We start from the raw sequence: 16,722 nt of genomic DNA, 5'->3' as shown, positions 1-16,722 counted from the left end.
CTAAATAAAATGCAAAATAGGTCTGGGGATGTGGTTCCGTGGTTCATAGTTAAAAAAAAAAAAACACACACACACACACATGAACACAAGCATTGAATAATGATAGTCCCCACAGCTGGGTCCTGAATTTGGAAGGCAGGTTTCCCAGCTGCAAACAAATGATAAAAGTAAAAGATCACCCAATCAATAAAAACTAAACAGGCTTACATGCAGAGATGATTTTTGACACATTTAACAACTGATAGGGAATCAGAAATAAGGCTGACCAGAAGTCTCAAACAGGGGTGTAGAGGTTCCTATTGGACTGGGCATTAAATTTTAGTGGATGCATTGTTGGGAGGTCTAGGTAACAACTAAGCCTCATTAATGCTAGACAAGTACTATCTCACTAAACTACACCCCCAGCCCTTATTTCAGTTTTTAACCCCTGTACAACCATATTGGTGAGTCAGCCTGGAGTGCTTCCAGGGATCAGAGACCCAGATAATGTTTTAACTGTCTATGCAGGAATTTAGCCTCAAAGGTATTAGGTAAAAATCCAGTCTTGAGAAACTGAGTTGCAAGCATAGAAACTCAGCTCTAGAGGGAGGTTATGATAGAACCTTAGGACAAAGGTCAGGTCAGAACAAGCAGTAAAGCCAGAGAGCTACTCAATTAGAGCTCTGCATATCCTATAAACCTGGATCAGGGTTCGAATCAGAATGAAGGACAGGCAGGACTGCTGGTGGTTGATTAGAATAACCTGAATTAGAATGCGAAAGCTAGACAGAACATTTCAATACATAATTTTTCTCTGAACTCTATTGATTGTATCATCCAAAGTTCAGGTAGGAAACAGAAACCACTGACAGTATGAAGGGATTTATTATAGAGATTTATGTGCTTAGAAAACCTTTGAAAGCGTAGAAGGAGTAGATTCTAGGCTGGACCTTCAGGAATAACTCCTAGATCAATACAGAATGGACTAAAGCACCAGAGCTCCTTTTGAGGCCGTTACTTAGAATGTGTGAACTTAAGACCACAATACCATGGATGCATTCCAGGGCTCAGGAATCCTTCATGTCTCCTGTTGCCACAGCAACTGCACCCCAACCCCCAGGAATCTGGAGAAAGAACATTAAAGGAATTGCCATAAAAAACAAAACTTCACATTTCCAAAGCCTCACCTGCAGCAGCAAAATAAGAGGAACAAGAAAATAGCTTCCAATTCACTTCTGCCTTTCACATCTCACTCAAATGTGTCTAATTGGTTGAAGCTAATTCACAGGTAGAACTGTACTGCAAAGGAGCCAGAATTGTGGTTTTTGTATTCTACTTCTGCAATACAGAAAGATATCCTGCAGGAGGGTAGAATGCAGGTTGATTCAATCCACATTATCCACAACAATGACATAGTGCAAAAATATACACTGAATGAGGACAGCAAGGACCACGCAAGGCCAGATGCTGTACTAAGGTGTTGAATTCAAGATCAAACATTTTTCTGTGGCTTTACCATCATTGTGGTCTCGATTTGCTTTTAAGAGTTAATACCTTACGATCACTCCTTTCTCCTTTTGGAAAATTTATTTGACAATTTTATTTTATGAATAGTATAATTCATATAGTTCAAAATTTATAAGTTTCACAAGTTTTTATAGTAACTGTCCCTTAATTACTCATTTACTCTCCCTAGAAGTAAACAATTGTCTTTTTACATGCATGCTTCCAGAAATACTTTATACACACAAGTACATACTCATATTCTCCTTTCCCTTTGTATGCAATGACAGTCTTCTATGTGCATCGATGTGCACTGTACTTTTTTTCCACAGGCAAACAGTTAGTAGCTATGTTGATGTATTTTTTTTCTCCAAGTCAAAAACAGTGCTGGACCAAAACACCATAGTTTCTATAGTCTAGATCTTGCATGTTCCTGAAAGCCAGTGTATGAAAGGCTTGGGCCCCAGGGTGTTGCTATTGAGAGGTGGTGAAACCTTTAGGAGTGGGGTCTAGTGGGAGATCCTTAGGTCATTGGGGGTGTTCCCTGGAAGGGGATGGTGGGACTCCAGCCCCCTCCTTTTTCTCTTTTGCTTCTTGATCACGAAGTGAGCAGTTTGCTTTGCCACATACTCCTCAGAGTTGCTGTCTGTCATGCCCATCAGAGAGGCCCAAAGCATTGAGGCCTCCCAATCTTGGACTGAAAACTGTGAACCAAAATAGACCTTTTCTAAAAAGAAAATTTGATTGTTTTAGGTTTTAGGTATTTCATTATAGGAATGGAAAGCTGACAAACACAATGGTCAAAGCACTTGCTGTTATTTTCCTTCATTTGACCAACTGTAACAAAGGGGAGTTTTCCTCAATATCTCCCTTTCTTCAAGTCCTCAGTACTAGTATTGATTCTACTTTAAAAACATCTTGGCCGGGCATGGTAGCGCATGCCTCTGATCACAGCGGCTCAGGAGGCTGAGACAGGAAGATCGAGAGTTCAAAGCCAGCCTCAGCAATGGTGAGGCACTAAGCAACTCAGTGAGCCCCTGTCTCTAAATAAAATACAAAATAGGGCTGGGGATGTGGCTCAGCGGTAAAGTGCCCCTGAGTTCAATCCCTGGTGCCTGTCCTCCCCCCAAAAAAACAAAACCCAAAACAACAACAAAAAATCTCACATTAGTCATGGCTTTCCATTTCTCCATTTCTTTCCAACATACCAGTTCCAGCCACTACCTTTTATCTCCTGAATCCTGTTCTAGCCTGCTTTGATGTTTCCTGTGCCTTAGACACTCCTCCTTTGGCTCTTATCACTCAGGTTTTAGTTATGTTGGCCTTTCCTGGTCACACTCTCTCTCTCCTTTTAATTTATTTTTTAGTTTTAGTTGGACTCAATACCTTTATTTTATTTATTTAGTTTTATGTGATGCTGAAGATTGAACCCAGGGCCTTGCATATGCTAGGCTAGCGCTCTATTGATGAGCCACAACCCCAGCCCCCAGGTCACACTCTCTTAAGTTGCCCCTTTCTAGTGATCAGATCTCTCTTTTATTTCCTTAAATGCATTTCAAATAACTACAAAATCATCTCATTTATTTAGTTGTTTATAAAACATCAGGATAGACTCCATAAGAGCAGAGACTATCATAGTCTTTTTCACTCTGCCCCCTCACTGAGTGCACATAACAGGACCTGGCATTGTTGAATGAATCAATCAATGAATGACCTCCTAAATGGTCTTCCTATTTCTGCTATTGTAGAATGAGGCAAGTGAGGCACTCCCTTAGGGGCAAAATGTGAGAGCATCAAACAACTCAGTAAACACAATAAATCATCTTGCTGAAATGTTTCTATTTCTTTTTTTTTTTTTAATTTATTTATTTTTTAGTTTTCGGCAGACACAACGTCTTTGTTTGTATGTGGTGCTGAGGATCGAACCCGAGCCGCACGCATGGAGGACGATCGCACTACCGCTTGAGCCACATCCCCAGCCCTCTATTTCTAATTTTATTTTATTTTTTTGAAACTAGAAATTGAACCCAGGAGTGCTCTATCACTGAACTGTATCCCCAGTTTTATTTTTTATTTTGAAAAAGGGTCTCACTAATTAGCTTAGGGTCTTGCTAAGTGAGACTGGCTTTGATTTTGTGATACCTTCTTGTCTGGGCCTCCCAAGTTGCTTGGAGGCAAGGCACCAAAGATAGCAGGAAACAGTTTTATTTGGCTGCAGCCAGGTTCAGAGGGCACAGCTTTTGCTGTAATCAATTAATCCCCTGAACCCCGACTTCAGGTAGTTTCAGAATTTTATACTTAGCATGTAAGGTGAGGGGCTCAGAAATTCACATTCTGCAGAAGTTCACATAAAAGTAGCTTTTTCTTTCACCTTTCTGGACAAGTTAACCCTTCAAGGACAACACCTAAGAAAGGGAGAACTTCTTCTCCCCTTTCTTTCCTCCCTCAGCCAGCAGTTACCATGGAGCCCAATTGTTAACTACTCTTTGTCTTAGAAATGTAGACATCTCTGTGAAGCCTAGCTCAAGGCCAGAGGCCTTGTTAAAGGATTTGTCTTTTTATCACATTTTGCATTTGCAAACACACTTCTACAAACTGCTATACTGGATCCATGTTCGTGAAAAACAAGTGAAGGGGTGTTGAGTACCTGGAATGCTGATTTCTTCCCAGCCAGTGGTCAAGTGAAATAGAGCAACAGGAAAATAGGAAGTTTAACTACATTGAACTTTTTGTAAAAATTTGTTTTAGTTGTCAATAGACTTTATTGATTTATGTGAGGTGCTAAGAATTGAACCCAGTGCCTCACACCTGCTAGGCAAACATTCTACCACTGAGCCATAATCCCAGCCCCTACATTGAACTTTTTTGTAGAGATTTTTTTGCTTATATTCTTAAAATCAATTATGGTGAAGATTTCTGGAGAAGCTTAGTTAAGTTGTTTGTGGAGGAGGGGGTGCCACTACAGGATTACATTCATGTGCCATTGCAACTAGCTTGGTAGCATGTTTTTTTTTTTTTTTTAATATTTATTTATTTTTTTAGTTATCGGCAGACACAACATCTTTGTTGGTATGTGGTGCTGAGGATCGAACCCAGGCCGCACGCTTGTCAGACGAGCGCGCTACCGCTTGAGCCACATCCCCAGCCCTTGGTAGCATGTTTTGAAAATCAAAATAATGCAAAAATTCCATGGTGAGAAAATATAAAAATTTTAAGTAAATATAGATACACACTTGCATGATGATATACTTTTCTCATATTGATGGCAGACTTGGTTCCTGCTGAATTTTATTTATAAAATCAAGGAGCTGGCCTCTTCTTCATAGAAATTTGATTTTTTAAAAGAATATATTAAATATGATTTATCTAGATCACTGAGTATTTTGGCAGTTCTTTATTTTTTATTTATTTTTTTGTTACTGGGAATTGAATCCAGAGGTGCTTCACCACTGAGCCACTTCCCCAGCCCTTTTTATTTTTTATTTTGAGACAGCTTTGCTAAATTGCTAAGGTTGGTCTTGAACTTGTGATCCTCCTGCCTCAGTTTCCCAAACCTCTGGGATTATAGGTGTGCAACACTATGCCTGGTTTGGCAGCTCTTTAAATTTTGCATCTGAAATTGAGAACATACATCACTAGTCTCTTCCTAGACTTGGCTTTTCCTTTAAATTTACTCTTTACACAGCAGCCAAAGTGGTCTCTTTAAAGACAAATCAGATCCCATTGCTCCATTATTAAATGACTTCCCTTTGCATTTCATATGAAGGCCAAAATTCTTAGTGTGGTCCATATCTGCTAGTTTCTATGTGAGCTGGCTCCTGCCTTTCTCTTTGTTTTGTGCCATTCTTTCCAAAGCTGACTGAACTGCAGCTATACTGCTTGAAACAAGCCAAATAAATGTCCCAGGACTTCGATATAGAATATTCTCTGCTCAGAATATTCTCTATATTCTCTTTTCCAAAATATCTCCAAACACCCGTTTCTTTATTTATTTACTTTTTAGTTGTTGTGGACAAGATACCTATATTTAATTTATTTAGTTTTATGTGGTGCTGAGGATCAAATCCAGTGCCTAACCCTAATCCTAACCCTAACCCTAACCTTAACCCTAACCCTTTAGGCAAGTTCTCTACCACTGAGCTACAACTCCATTCCCAAACACCTTTATTTTTATCCAGTATTTCCTTTTCAATTTTTAGGTATTAGCTTGGCTTCCACTTATGTGGAAAAACCTGATTTGATTTTCTAGTCATAAACAGTTTCTCCTGACTTTTTTCCATTGTACTCTGAGTTATTCCTTATATAGTTATCACATTCGTAATTTATTTAAAAACCATCTTCTTGCTTGACTGTAAATTCCTGGGAGCAGAGATTATGTCTGTTTTTTGTGTTCTATGATTTGTGATATCTTTGCTCTATTTGTGTGCCTAGTGTGTAGTAAGTTCATAATAAATACACAACACACAGACAAGGGCATAATAAATTATCAATAATTATTTGCAAAATTATACTAGAAAGGCAGATCAAAATAGCATGTGAAGAAAAGGAGAAAAACAAAAGAAACTTCCATGCATATTATTAAACTTCCAACTAGTTTTCACTGGTTTTTTTTTTTTTTACTTTGATTGTTTTGGTTCATTTGATTGAAATGCAGTGAGACCCTGTCTTTTTTTTTTCTTGGTGGTCCTGGGGATTGACCATAGGACCTTGTGCATGCAAGGCAAGCACTCTACCAACTGAACTATATCCCTAGCCCAAGACCCTATCTTTAAATAAAATACAAAATAAGACTGAGCATGTGACTCAGTGGTTGAACGCCCCTGAGTTCAATTCCCAGTACCAAAAGAGAAAACAAAAACAAAAATTTAAGAACGTGTCAGGGTTTAGTAAAAACAGATAACCTCTATAGAATGGGGTAAAGCTCAAAGGCTCTAATGCAGGGGTTTTAGAATCTGGCTAGTTTGAAAACTCTATGAAAGTACTGGGTGTGGTGGTACCTATTTGTAATTCCAGTGACTTGGGAGGCTGAAGCAGGAGATTTGCAAATTGGAGGCCAGCAATTTAGGGAAAACCTGTCTCAAAACAAAAATTAAAAAACAGAGTTGTTTGCTCCTTGGTTCAATCCCCAGTAAAACACACACACACACACACACACACACACCATGAAATACTTATATAAAATACAGATTCCTGAGTTATACCTTCCAGGAAATTATAATTTTAAAGGACTAGGATGGGGCTGCAGAGTGATTCTGATGCTGCCAACACATACATTAACATTCAGAAACTATTGATTTTTGTCCAGTATTATAATTTAACACAGGACAAAACTAAATTAGGAAGCTTTAGCAGGTTACTCATTGTTACAAGATAGTGACAAAACTGCACTGGAAAAGAATTATTGTGAGGGTGTAGGGGGAGATTACATGTGTTTAACTTTATTTTTTGTTCAGGTATATATTTTACCTTTTTTTTTTTTTTTTAAATATCTAAAGACTAAGTGCTTAANCCTTTTTTTTTTTTTTTTGTACTGGGGATTGAACTCAGTGAAGCTTACCCACAGAGTAACATCCCAACTCTTTTAAAAAGGATTTTATGTAGAGACAGAGTCTCACTGAGTTACTTAGGGCCTCACTAAGTTGCTGAGGCTAGCTTTGATCCTCCTACCTCAGTCTCCTGAGCCACCTGGATGATAGGGGTGTGCCACCGTGCCCTGCTTTATTTTAACATTTTACTAATGAAAGAAACACACGGAAAGTTTGAGAGACTTTTTATAATAAGTGCTTGTATGCTCACCACTTAGATTCCACCATTAACATTTTATTCTGCATGTTTTATCAGATATCTATACAATTCCATCTACTCCTCTGTCCCCCACAGCATTTTAAAGTAAATTGCACTCATCAGTACATTCTACCAAACACTACCTCTAGGGTAAGAGATAACTTACTTGACTTCTCATCACATACTTTCTATATAAAGGGCAAAGAAACCATGAGGATAGCAGAAATGAGAAAATACAATAAATCCTGTAAAATAAGGAGAAGGAAGAAACAGTGGCAAATTTAAAAATAATTCACTTTAATCTGAAGTACATAAAAAATTCACACAAGCCTAGTAATGTATGCAAATGACTATAGATGGTAATTAAAAAAAAAAAAAACAGTACCTTCTATATCTGTATTAACTTCCAGAAGTCTGACTTTTGGCATTACATATAATTTTGGAGCTTACATATTATTGTTCCCCTTACAGCATTTCCCTTCTATAAATCATCATCTTCACATTCCACATGTCCACATCCTGTGACAGCCCTAGCTCTGGTCTCTTTCCAGGACACACTGATGTGAAACAAATGTATCTGGAAAATTGGGTGTGTGGGGGGTGTGTCTAATTCTTTTCCAGTGATGAGAAACAAATGGGGTCTGTGCTCTTGTTTTCTCCTAAGGGCGAATTTTGAAAAAATATATATAGAAGAAAAGGTACTGGCTGGGGTAGAGCTATCTCAGTGGTAGAGCACTTGCTTAGCTGTGTGTGAACCCCTGGGTTTGATCTCTAGTATCACAAAAAAGAAAAAGAAAAAATTAAAGTCTAATAATTGAAGTATATTAATTTATTTTTTGTGGTACTAAGAATCAAAACCAGAATCTTGGGCATGCTAGGCAAGCCTTCTACCTCTGAGCAACAACTCTAGCCCTAGACTTACATTTTTAGGATAATTTTAGAATTATAGAAAATGAGTTAGCATAGAGAATTTCCATGTGTCCTTTTCCCTGCACTCTTTCCCCTCTTATTAACATTTTGCATTAGCATGGTATATTTGTTACAATAAATGAATACACATACACACACACACACACACACACACACACACCAGGGATTGAACCCAGGAGCACCTAACCACTGAGGCATACTACCAGCTCTTAGCACGGGTCCCCCCGTGCTAAGCAAGCGCTCTACCACTGAGCCACAATCCTAGCCCCCTATTTTATATTTTATTTAAAGACAGGGTCTCACTGAGTTGCTTAGTGCCTTGCTTTTTTTTTTTTTTAAAGTCACTACTATCAGCTTATAATGATTTTTAAAATTTTTTATTTATATATGACAGCATAATGCATTACAATTCTTATTACACATATAGAGCACAATTTTTCATATCTCTGGTTGTATACACAGTATATTCACAATAATTTGTGTCTTTATACCTGTACTTTGGATAATAATGATCATCACATTCCACCATCATTAATAACCCCATGCTCCCTCTCTTCCCTTCCAACCCCTCTGCCCTATCTAGAGTTCGTCTATTCCTCCCATGCTCCCGCTCCTTATCCCACTAGGAATCAGCCTCCTTATATCAAAGAAAACATTTGGCATTTTTTTGGGGGGATTGGCTAACTTCACTTAGTGCCTTGCTTTTGCTGAGTCTGGCTTTGAACTCATGATGTTCTTGCCTCAGTCTCCTAATCTGCTGGGATTACAGGCATGCACCATCACCACACCCAGCACTGTTACATATTTTTAATCAAGTCAGTATTTTACATTAAGTTTCCTTCTTTGTGTTGTACAGTTCTGTTGGTTATGACAAATGTGTGAATGTCATATATCCACCATTGTGATATCACACAGAATAGTTTCAGCCCTTACCCCTTTGTTTTACATATTTCCTTCCTTTTTATCCCTCTCCTCCCCATCTTGGAAAAAAGTTTATTATTATTTTTTTAAGATTTATATTTTGCAGTACTGGGGTTCCAGAGTGCTCTACCATTGAGCTACATCCCAGTCCTTTTTATTTTATTTTGAAACTGTGTCTTACTAAGTTGCTGGGGCTGTTCTTGAACTTTGATCCTCCTGCCTCAGCCTCCTTGACCCCTGGCAACAACTGATCTTTCTATTGTCTCTATAGTTTTGTAGAATGTCATATACAGTAGTTGGAATCATACAATATTAAGCCTTTTTTTTTCTTTTTGGGGACCAGGGATTGAATTCAGGGGCACTCAACCACTGAGCCACATCTCTAGCCCTATTTTATATTTTATTTAGAGACAGGGTCTCACTGAGTTGATTAGCATCTCACCATTGCTGAGGCTGGCTTTGAACTCATGATCCTCCTGCCTCGTCCTCCCGAGCAGCTGGGATTATAGGCATGTGCCACCGCACCTAGCCAATATTAAGCCTTTTTAGATTGGCTTTTTAAATTAAACAACATGTATTTAAGGTTCCTCTATGTCTTTTTTGCTTAATAACTCATCTTCCTTCTTTCCTTTCTTTCCTTTTTTGCCGTATTGGGGATTGAACTCTGGGCCTCTCCTTTACTAGGCAAGTCCCCTTCCACTGAGCTATATCCTCAGCCTGGAGAGGTCCTTTCTTTCTTTCTTTCTTTTTTAAACATTTATTTTTTAGTTGTAGGTGGACTCAATACTTTTATTTTTATGTGGTGCTGAGGATCGAACCCAGTGCCTCACACATGCTAGGCTAGTGCTCTACCACTGAGCCCCAGCCCCAGCCTAGGTCATTTCTTTTAATCCCTGAACAATATTCCATTATATGGGTGTACCACAGTTTAATCGTTCATCTAATAAAGCACATGTTAGTTGCTTTCAGTTTTGAGTGATTATGAATAAGCTGCTATAAATCTTCATGTACAGTTTTTTTTTTTTTTTGGTACTGGGGATTGAACTCAAAGGCACTCGCTCACTGAGCCACATCCCCAGCCCTATTTTGTATTTTATTTAGAGACAGGGTCTCACTGAGTTGCTTAGTGCCTCACCATTGCTGAGGCTGGCTTTGAACTCGCAATTCTCCTGTCTCAGCCTCACCAGCTGCTGGGATTACAGGTGTGTGCCACTGGGCCCGGCTGTACAGGTTTTTGGGGGACATAAATTTCATCTGAACTGGATAAATACTTAGAAGTGTGATTGCTGGGTCATTTGTTAAGACTATGTTTAGCTTTTTGAGAAAATTTCATAACCAGAGGTTGTGGGTTAACTCAGTAGTAAAACACTACAAGTGAGTCAGAGGTTCAATGCCCAGCACTGAAAAAATAAAACCAAAACAAAATCTCAAAGAACACAGAAACTGCTAAACTATCTTCGAAAGTGTTTTTACCATTTTGCATTCTTATCAGTATCGAATGAGAGTTCCTATTGCTTCACATCCTCACTAGTGTTTGGTATTATCAGGTTTTTGGACCTTAGTCATTCTAATAGATATGCTGTTGTTGTACCATATTAACCTTACTATTATTATTATTTTTGGTACTGGGGATTGAACCCAGGAATGCTTCACTACTGATCTATAACCCCCGTACCCCACCCCACATTTTTCTTTCTCTTTTTCTTTTTTTTTAGTTTGAGACAGAGCCTTGCTAAATTGCTGAGCTTGGTCTCAAACTCGGGATCTCCCTGTCTCAGCCTCCTGAGTCACTGGGATTACAGGCTTGTACCACTGCACCCAGCCCATATTAACCATTTTTAGTGTACAGTTTAGTGGCATTAAACATATTTACACTGGTTTGCCACCTCACCATCATCTATCCTCAGAACACATTTCATTTTGCAAAACTGAAATTCTGTACCTATTAAACACTAAATCTCCATTTTTGGGCTGAGGCTGTAGATCAGTGGTAGAGTGCTTGCCTAGCATGTGTGAGGCATTGGGTTCGATTCTCAGCACCACAAATAAATAAATAAATAAAGATCCATCAATAACTAATAAAATATATATTAAAAAAAACCCTACATTCTCTCCTATCCCCAGCTCCTGGCAACCATTATTCTACTTTGTGTGTCTGTCTTTGACTATTCTAGGTGTCTTATAAGTAAAACCATATAGTATTTGTCCTTTTGTGTCTGGTCTGTTTTACTTATCATAACGTTCTGAGGATGCACCCATGTTGTAGCATATGTCAGAATTTCCTTTCTTTTGAGGATTCAAAATTTTGAGAATTCAAAATTCCATAAAATGTAGAGAACACATTTTGCTCATCCTTTAGTGGACACTTATGTTACTTTCAAATGTTAGCTGTTGTGAATAATGTTCCTAGGATCACCACTGGGCAAATATCTCTTTGAGTCCCTGCTTTTAATTCATTCGGATGTATATTCAGAAGTAGAATTGCTAGGTCACACAGCAATTCTCTTTTTAACTTTTTGAGGAACTGTCATGCTGTTTTACACAATGGCTACACCATTTTACATTCCTTCCACCATTGCACAAGGATTCCAATTTTTCTACATTTTCATGAACACTTATTTTAGTAGTGCCCTAATATCAATTTTACTATAAAAATTTGAGACCTTCTTTTTTTTTAGATCCTCTTATAAATCTCAATAGTTTAGTGCAATGTTTGCATATATGGTTCAAAAGTAGGTACATGGTATTGATGTGCCCAAATTTACTATCGCATGACCTTATCCACCCATTCCAGTGTTCCCCCTGCTATTTATCAAGGACCCTCTCCCCACCAGTGATACTGGGAATCAAACCTGGGGACTTAGACAAACTAGGCAAGTGCTCTATCACTGAGCTATATCCCAAGTTCTAACAAGGAATCTTTAGGAGTGGTGTTTGCTCTATAAACTCCATAATCAGCCCTACTTCTCTCTCTGCTGATGTTGTATAACTTCAGACAAAGGCCTCCAATCAGCCAAGGCCTCTGCTGTCCTCTCTTCTAGGGCAGTTTATTTCTTTTAGGCCTGACTCTACTCTTCCTCCTAGCTACCTGATCCCTACCAGTCTTCAAAGGGGTAGTGAGAAACTGCTCTCTGCTTTTTATTTCCTTTTCTTGTCTGTTGTAGTGATTTCCAGTAAGTTCTAGAAATTCCAGTAATGTGTTGAAAGAGTGGTTGATAGTGGACTTCCATTACTTGTCCCTAATTTTAGAGGGACAGCATTTAGTCTTTTACTGTTAAGTATTGTTAGCTGTAGGGTTTTTTTGCTTTTTTTTTTTAAATCAAGTTGAGGAAATTTCCCTTTATTTTTAGTTTGCTGAACTTTTTTCTTTTTCCCCCATGAATGGGTGTTGGGTTTTGTTCAATACTTTTTCTGTGTCAATCAGGCTTGCTTTCTGAGTCCACATTTCTGATTCCAGGAAATTCCTTTTTCTGGAATTATTGGTGTATTAGTCAGCTTTTTGTTGCTGTGATCAAACTATCTGACACCAACAAATTAAAGGAGGAAAGATTTATTTTGGCTCACAGTTACATAGGTTTCAGTCCATGATGGGATGGCTTCATTGCTCTGGGCCTGTGAAGGCAGAACGTCATGGTGGAAGGACTTCAGAAGACATTCCAAACTGGGTACAGTGGCTCACATCTATAATCCCAACTGCTGGGGAGGCTGAGGCAGGAGAATTGTGAGTTTAAAGCCATCCTCAGCAATTTAAACAGAGGTCATAAGCAACTCAGCAGGACGCTGCCTCTAAATAAAAATATAAAAAAAGGGCTGGGGTTGTGACACAGTGGTTAAGTGCCCTTGAGTACAATCCCCAGTACCAAAAAAAAAAAAAAAAAGACATTTCAGATCCAAGTCATAACAACTGCCAATGAGAAGGAATTTCTTCTTCCTTTAAGGAATCACCACCTATGCCCATAATGTTTTGGTTGGAGGTCTTCAAAAAGCCATTACTTGAAAATAGACTAACTAGGGATGGAGATATGGGTTGGTGGTAGAGTGCTTTCCTAGCATGTGTGAAGTCTTGGGTTCAATCCACAGTACCTCAAAAACAAACAAACAAATAAATAAAGACTAACCATGAAAATCACTACATTTTTTAATGTTGGGAGTATTTGCTTTCAATACCACATACAGAAACACAGATTCCTTATCACAGTTGATGTTGATTTCAAACTGGTCTTGTCCAGCTGTATTTTTATAATCACTTCAGGGAAAGTGGACAAGGGTCTGGAACCTCTTAATTGTAGTCTTTGAGATCTCAGTAAGTCCTCAAACAAAAACATATGTTCACAAAAACAATAAGTTGTGCTAAAAAGGGCTGCTTCAAACTCTTGTTTTGCTGTATTCTCTGATCATGAGTTTGTGAAATATTGGTTAAAGGAGGTTAAATAGGATTCCTTATCACAAAATAGCTCAGTGCTTTTGATATGTTAATGTATGTTATAAATCTCCCCAGAGGAGAAATACACAGGGAATTGCTTCCCAAATTTCTTTGATCATGGAGGTGTTTTATTTCAGAAAGTCTTCTGGGTAAAAAGCTTTGGAGAATTAGAGCTTAAAGGCAAAAGCAGTCTAAATTCATAGAAAAGAAATACTTTTCTCAAAAAGAAACAGTAACACAGGCCAACAGATAAAACTCTTGCTCAGTTCTACTCAATATAGCACAACATTAAAGCACAGTTTAAATCAGTTTTCTAGTTGTTTTTCCTGTCAGTAAGATGGGGGCTTGATTTGCATTGGAGGCTTGATTTTTCAGATTAAAGGACAGTTTGGCCAACGAGATCTTAAGAACTTTGAAATGGCAGTTTTCCTACTTATGTCCTGATGATTAAGAAACGGTTTCAGCCTAGTTACATTTGGATTTGATGATTTGTAGTCCTAGACCTCAAGACACAAGTTTTGAAGAAGCAGCTTAGGTTAGAGCATGGGTTCTGGAGTTCAACTTCCATAGTTCAAAAGTTAGTTTTCTGCTAGCCTTACCCTATAAGTAGTGAGACCTTGGATAAGCCATTTTACTTCTTTGTATTTCAGTTTTTAAAGTTTTGTAACTTACAACAATCTTAAGCAAGCAGGATAAGAAATTTTATCATCTTCATTTTATACTTGGTGAAACATTGTCAGAATGTGTCAGTGACTTGCCCAGGCTAATAGGGGTGATCAATGCTGCTATACTGACTAAAAATCAAATGTTCACTCAGACTTTAATCCTTGAGATTTTTCTGACTTCATTGTATTGCCTCCCAACATTAAAAAAAGAAAAAAAAGGGCTGGGGATGTGGCTCAAGCGGTAGCGCGCTCGCCTGGCATGCGTGTGGCCCGGGTTCGATCCTCAGCACCACATACAAACAAAGATGTTGTGTCCGGCGAGAACTAAAAAATAAATATAAGAAAAAAAAAAAAAAGGAATATTTGTGATTCCAAAATGAAATTTATATAGATTATGCAATTTTGCATATGAATTAACAATTTAAAATGCAGTTGAGATAACCCATAAATATTTTCTAAAGGAAGTCTGTAGGAATGTGAGAAGGCAATTAATTTTTCATAACTTTTACTGAACACCTAATATATGCTGGAAGTTATTCTACATTTTATGAATGATCCTTAATCTGTGCAAGGGCATTGTGATTTCCTTTTTTTTTTTTTTTGGGGGGGGGAGGTTGAACTCAGGGGCACTCAACCACTAAGCCACATCCCCAGTTCTACTATTTTATTTAGAGACAGGGTCTTACTGAGTTGGTTAGCGCCTGGCTTTTGCTGAGGCTGGCTTTGAACTCGAGATCCTTCTGTCTTATCCTCCCTAGTCGCTGGGATTACAGGCATGCCCCACCGGGCCGGAGCGGTCAGATATTTTATAGATTGTCCTTAAGTGTAGGTGTGACCAATACTTTTCACATAGTCACACAGGAGTTGTGGATTTGGGGGGAGTCAAAGAGGTCTTTCTGTATTTGCAAATAACTGTGAATCTAATGATTATTTCAGGTTAAAATGTTAAAAGGGCCGGGCGTGGTGGCACACTTCCGTCATCCCAGCAATGGTCTGGGGAGGCTGAGACAGGAGAATCCCAAGTTCACGGCCAGCCTCAGCAATTTAGCGAGGCTCTAAGCAACTTAGGTAGACTCTGCCTCAAACTAAAAAAAATAAAATAAAAAGGACTGGGGATGTAGCTCACTGATAAAGCACCCTTGGGTTCAATGCCCAGTACCCGCCCCCCCCCCAAAAAAAAAATTAAAACAAATTGTTCAACTATAGTAAATTGACTGTATTAATTTTTTTGACCATAGTATAAAATGGACTATAGTAATTTTCCCCATGGTGCTGGGTGTACAACCGACAGCCTCATACAGGTTAGGGTTAGCATTACCACTGAGCTACATCTCCAGCCCAACTAGTATCCTTTTTATTCCTCCAATACCCACAAAAACCTATTAACATAGCTTAAGTTATCTGAAATGAAAGAGAAACTAAGTTTCACTGTATGCTTCCAGCACCTCACATCTGGTATTTCTGTTCAATAAAGATTTGGAAATAGGGTACGGGTTTGGAGGGTCTTTCGGTTCTTTCAATTCCAAACTACAGGCTTCACAGAGGGTTCATTCTAAGACTAGAGCCCAGGCCAGACCAAGGTCTGCTTCTGACACCGCCGAACAGTTGCACCACGCCAACTAAGGACGGTCCGAAACAGCTGGAATCGCTGCGAAGGGCCTCAGGGTGTACCAGACAGGTCGCACCGGCCGGGGGTCCCCGCTTAGCGGAAATACACCAAGCCAGGCGCATTGAGAGGCCACTCCCCGGGTGCACAGGGAGAAACTGGGACGTTGCGGACCCGGAGCCTGCCTGGCCAGCGGCGCGTGGCACGCGTGAAACCTCCCGCGCATGCTCCGCTTGCCGGCCTCCCCCGCCCCGCCCCCAACCCCNGCACCTCCCGGGACTGTCACTGAGCCGCTTCCCAGTGTGATTGTGCTGAGCGCAGGCCGGAAGATGGCGGCTGCGGCTGCGGCGGCCTCGGGCCCGGGCTGCTCTTCGGCGGCGGGGCGGGAGCGGCCGGGGTCTCGGAATGGCTGGTGCTGCGGGACGGCTGCATGCGCTGCGACGCCGACGGGCTGCACAGTCTCTCCTACCACCCAGCGCTCAACGCCATCCTGGCCGTCACCAGCCGCGGGACCATCAAAGTCATCGACGGCACCTCGGGGCCACCCTGCAGGCCTCAGCGCTCAGCGGTGAGTGTGCCGCAAGCCGGGCGGGGGCTGTGTCGGCTGCGGGAGGAGCCGGGCGGGCGGATGCCGGGCAAGGAAGCCGCCCAGCCCCGAAGCTCGGCCTTCGAAGGGAAGCGGGGTTGCGGGAGGGCAGGGCTAGGGGCTCGGGCCAGGTTGTGAAGGGAGGCCCGAAAGCTGACGGAAGAGGACCTTAGGGCTTGGCTGCTTCGGCGGCAGCAGCTGGGAAGGAAAGACCGGCGAGTCGGGGAATGGTGGGAGTTGCCTTTAGGGCCGTGAGCGTCCGGTCTGGCTTGGTCCTCTGGAAGTGGAGAAAGAAGCCTCGAAGCTCGGCGCTGGAGAAGGCAAG

At 40.2% G+C, this 16,722-nt stretch overlaps 1 protein-coding gene across 1 annotated transcript in view; it reads left to right on the top strand.

Annotated features, from left to right (window-relative positions):
* The first annotated feature begins 16,125 nt into the window (after window positions 1-16,125).
* The window catches only part of Birc6 (baculoviral IAP repeat containing 6), a 236,225-nt gene continuing 235,628 nt past the window's right edge, over window positions 16,126-16,722 (top strand). The window contains 3 exon segments of the mRNA XM_048804575.1: window positions 16,126-16,186; window positions 16,189-16,344; window positions 16,347-16,379. Of these exon segments, the coding sequence (XP_048660532.1) occupies window positions 16,141-16,186; window positions 16,189-16,344; window positions 16,347-16,379 (235 nt within the window). The 5' untranslated portion in view covers window positions 16,126-16,140.

This window comes from Marmota marmota, unplaced genomic scaffold (genome assembly GCF_001458135.2).
Source record: "Marmota marmota marmota unplaced genomic scaffold, marMar, whole genome shotgun sequence".
Lineage (NCBI taxonomy): Eukaryota > Metazoa > Chordata > Mammalia > Rodentia > Sciuridae > Marmota > Marmota marmota.
The sequence above is the reverse complement of the archived record's forward strand: the minus strand, read 5'-3'. Positions and strand labels throughout refer to the sequence as shown.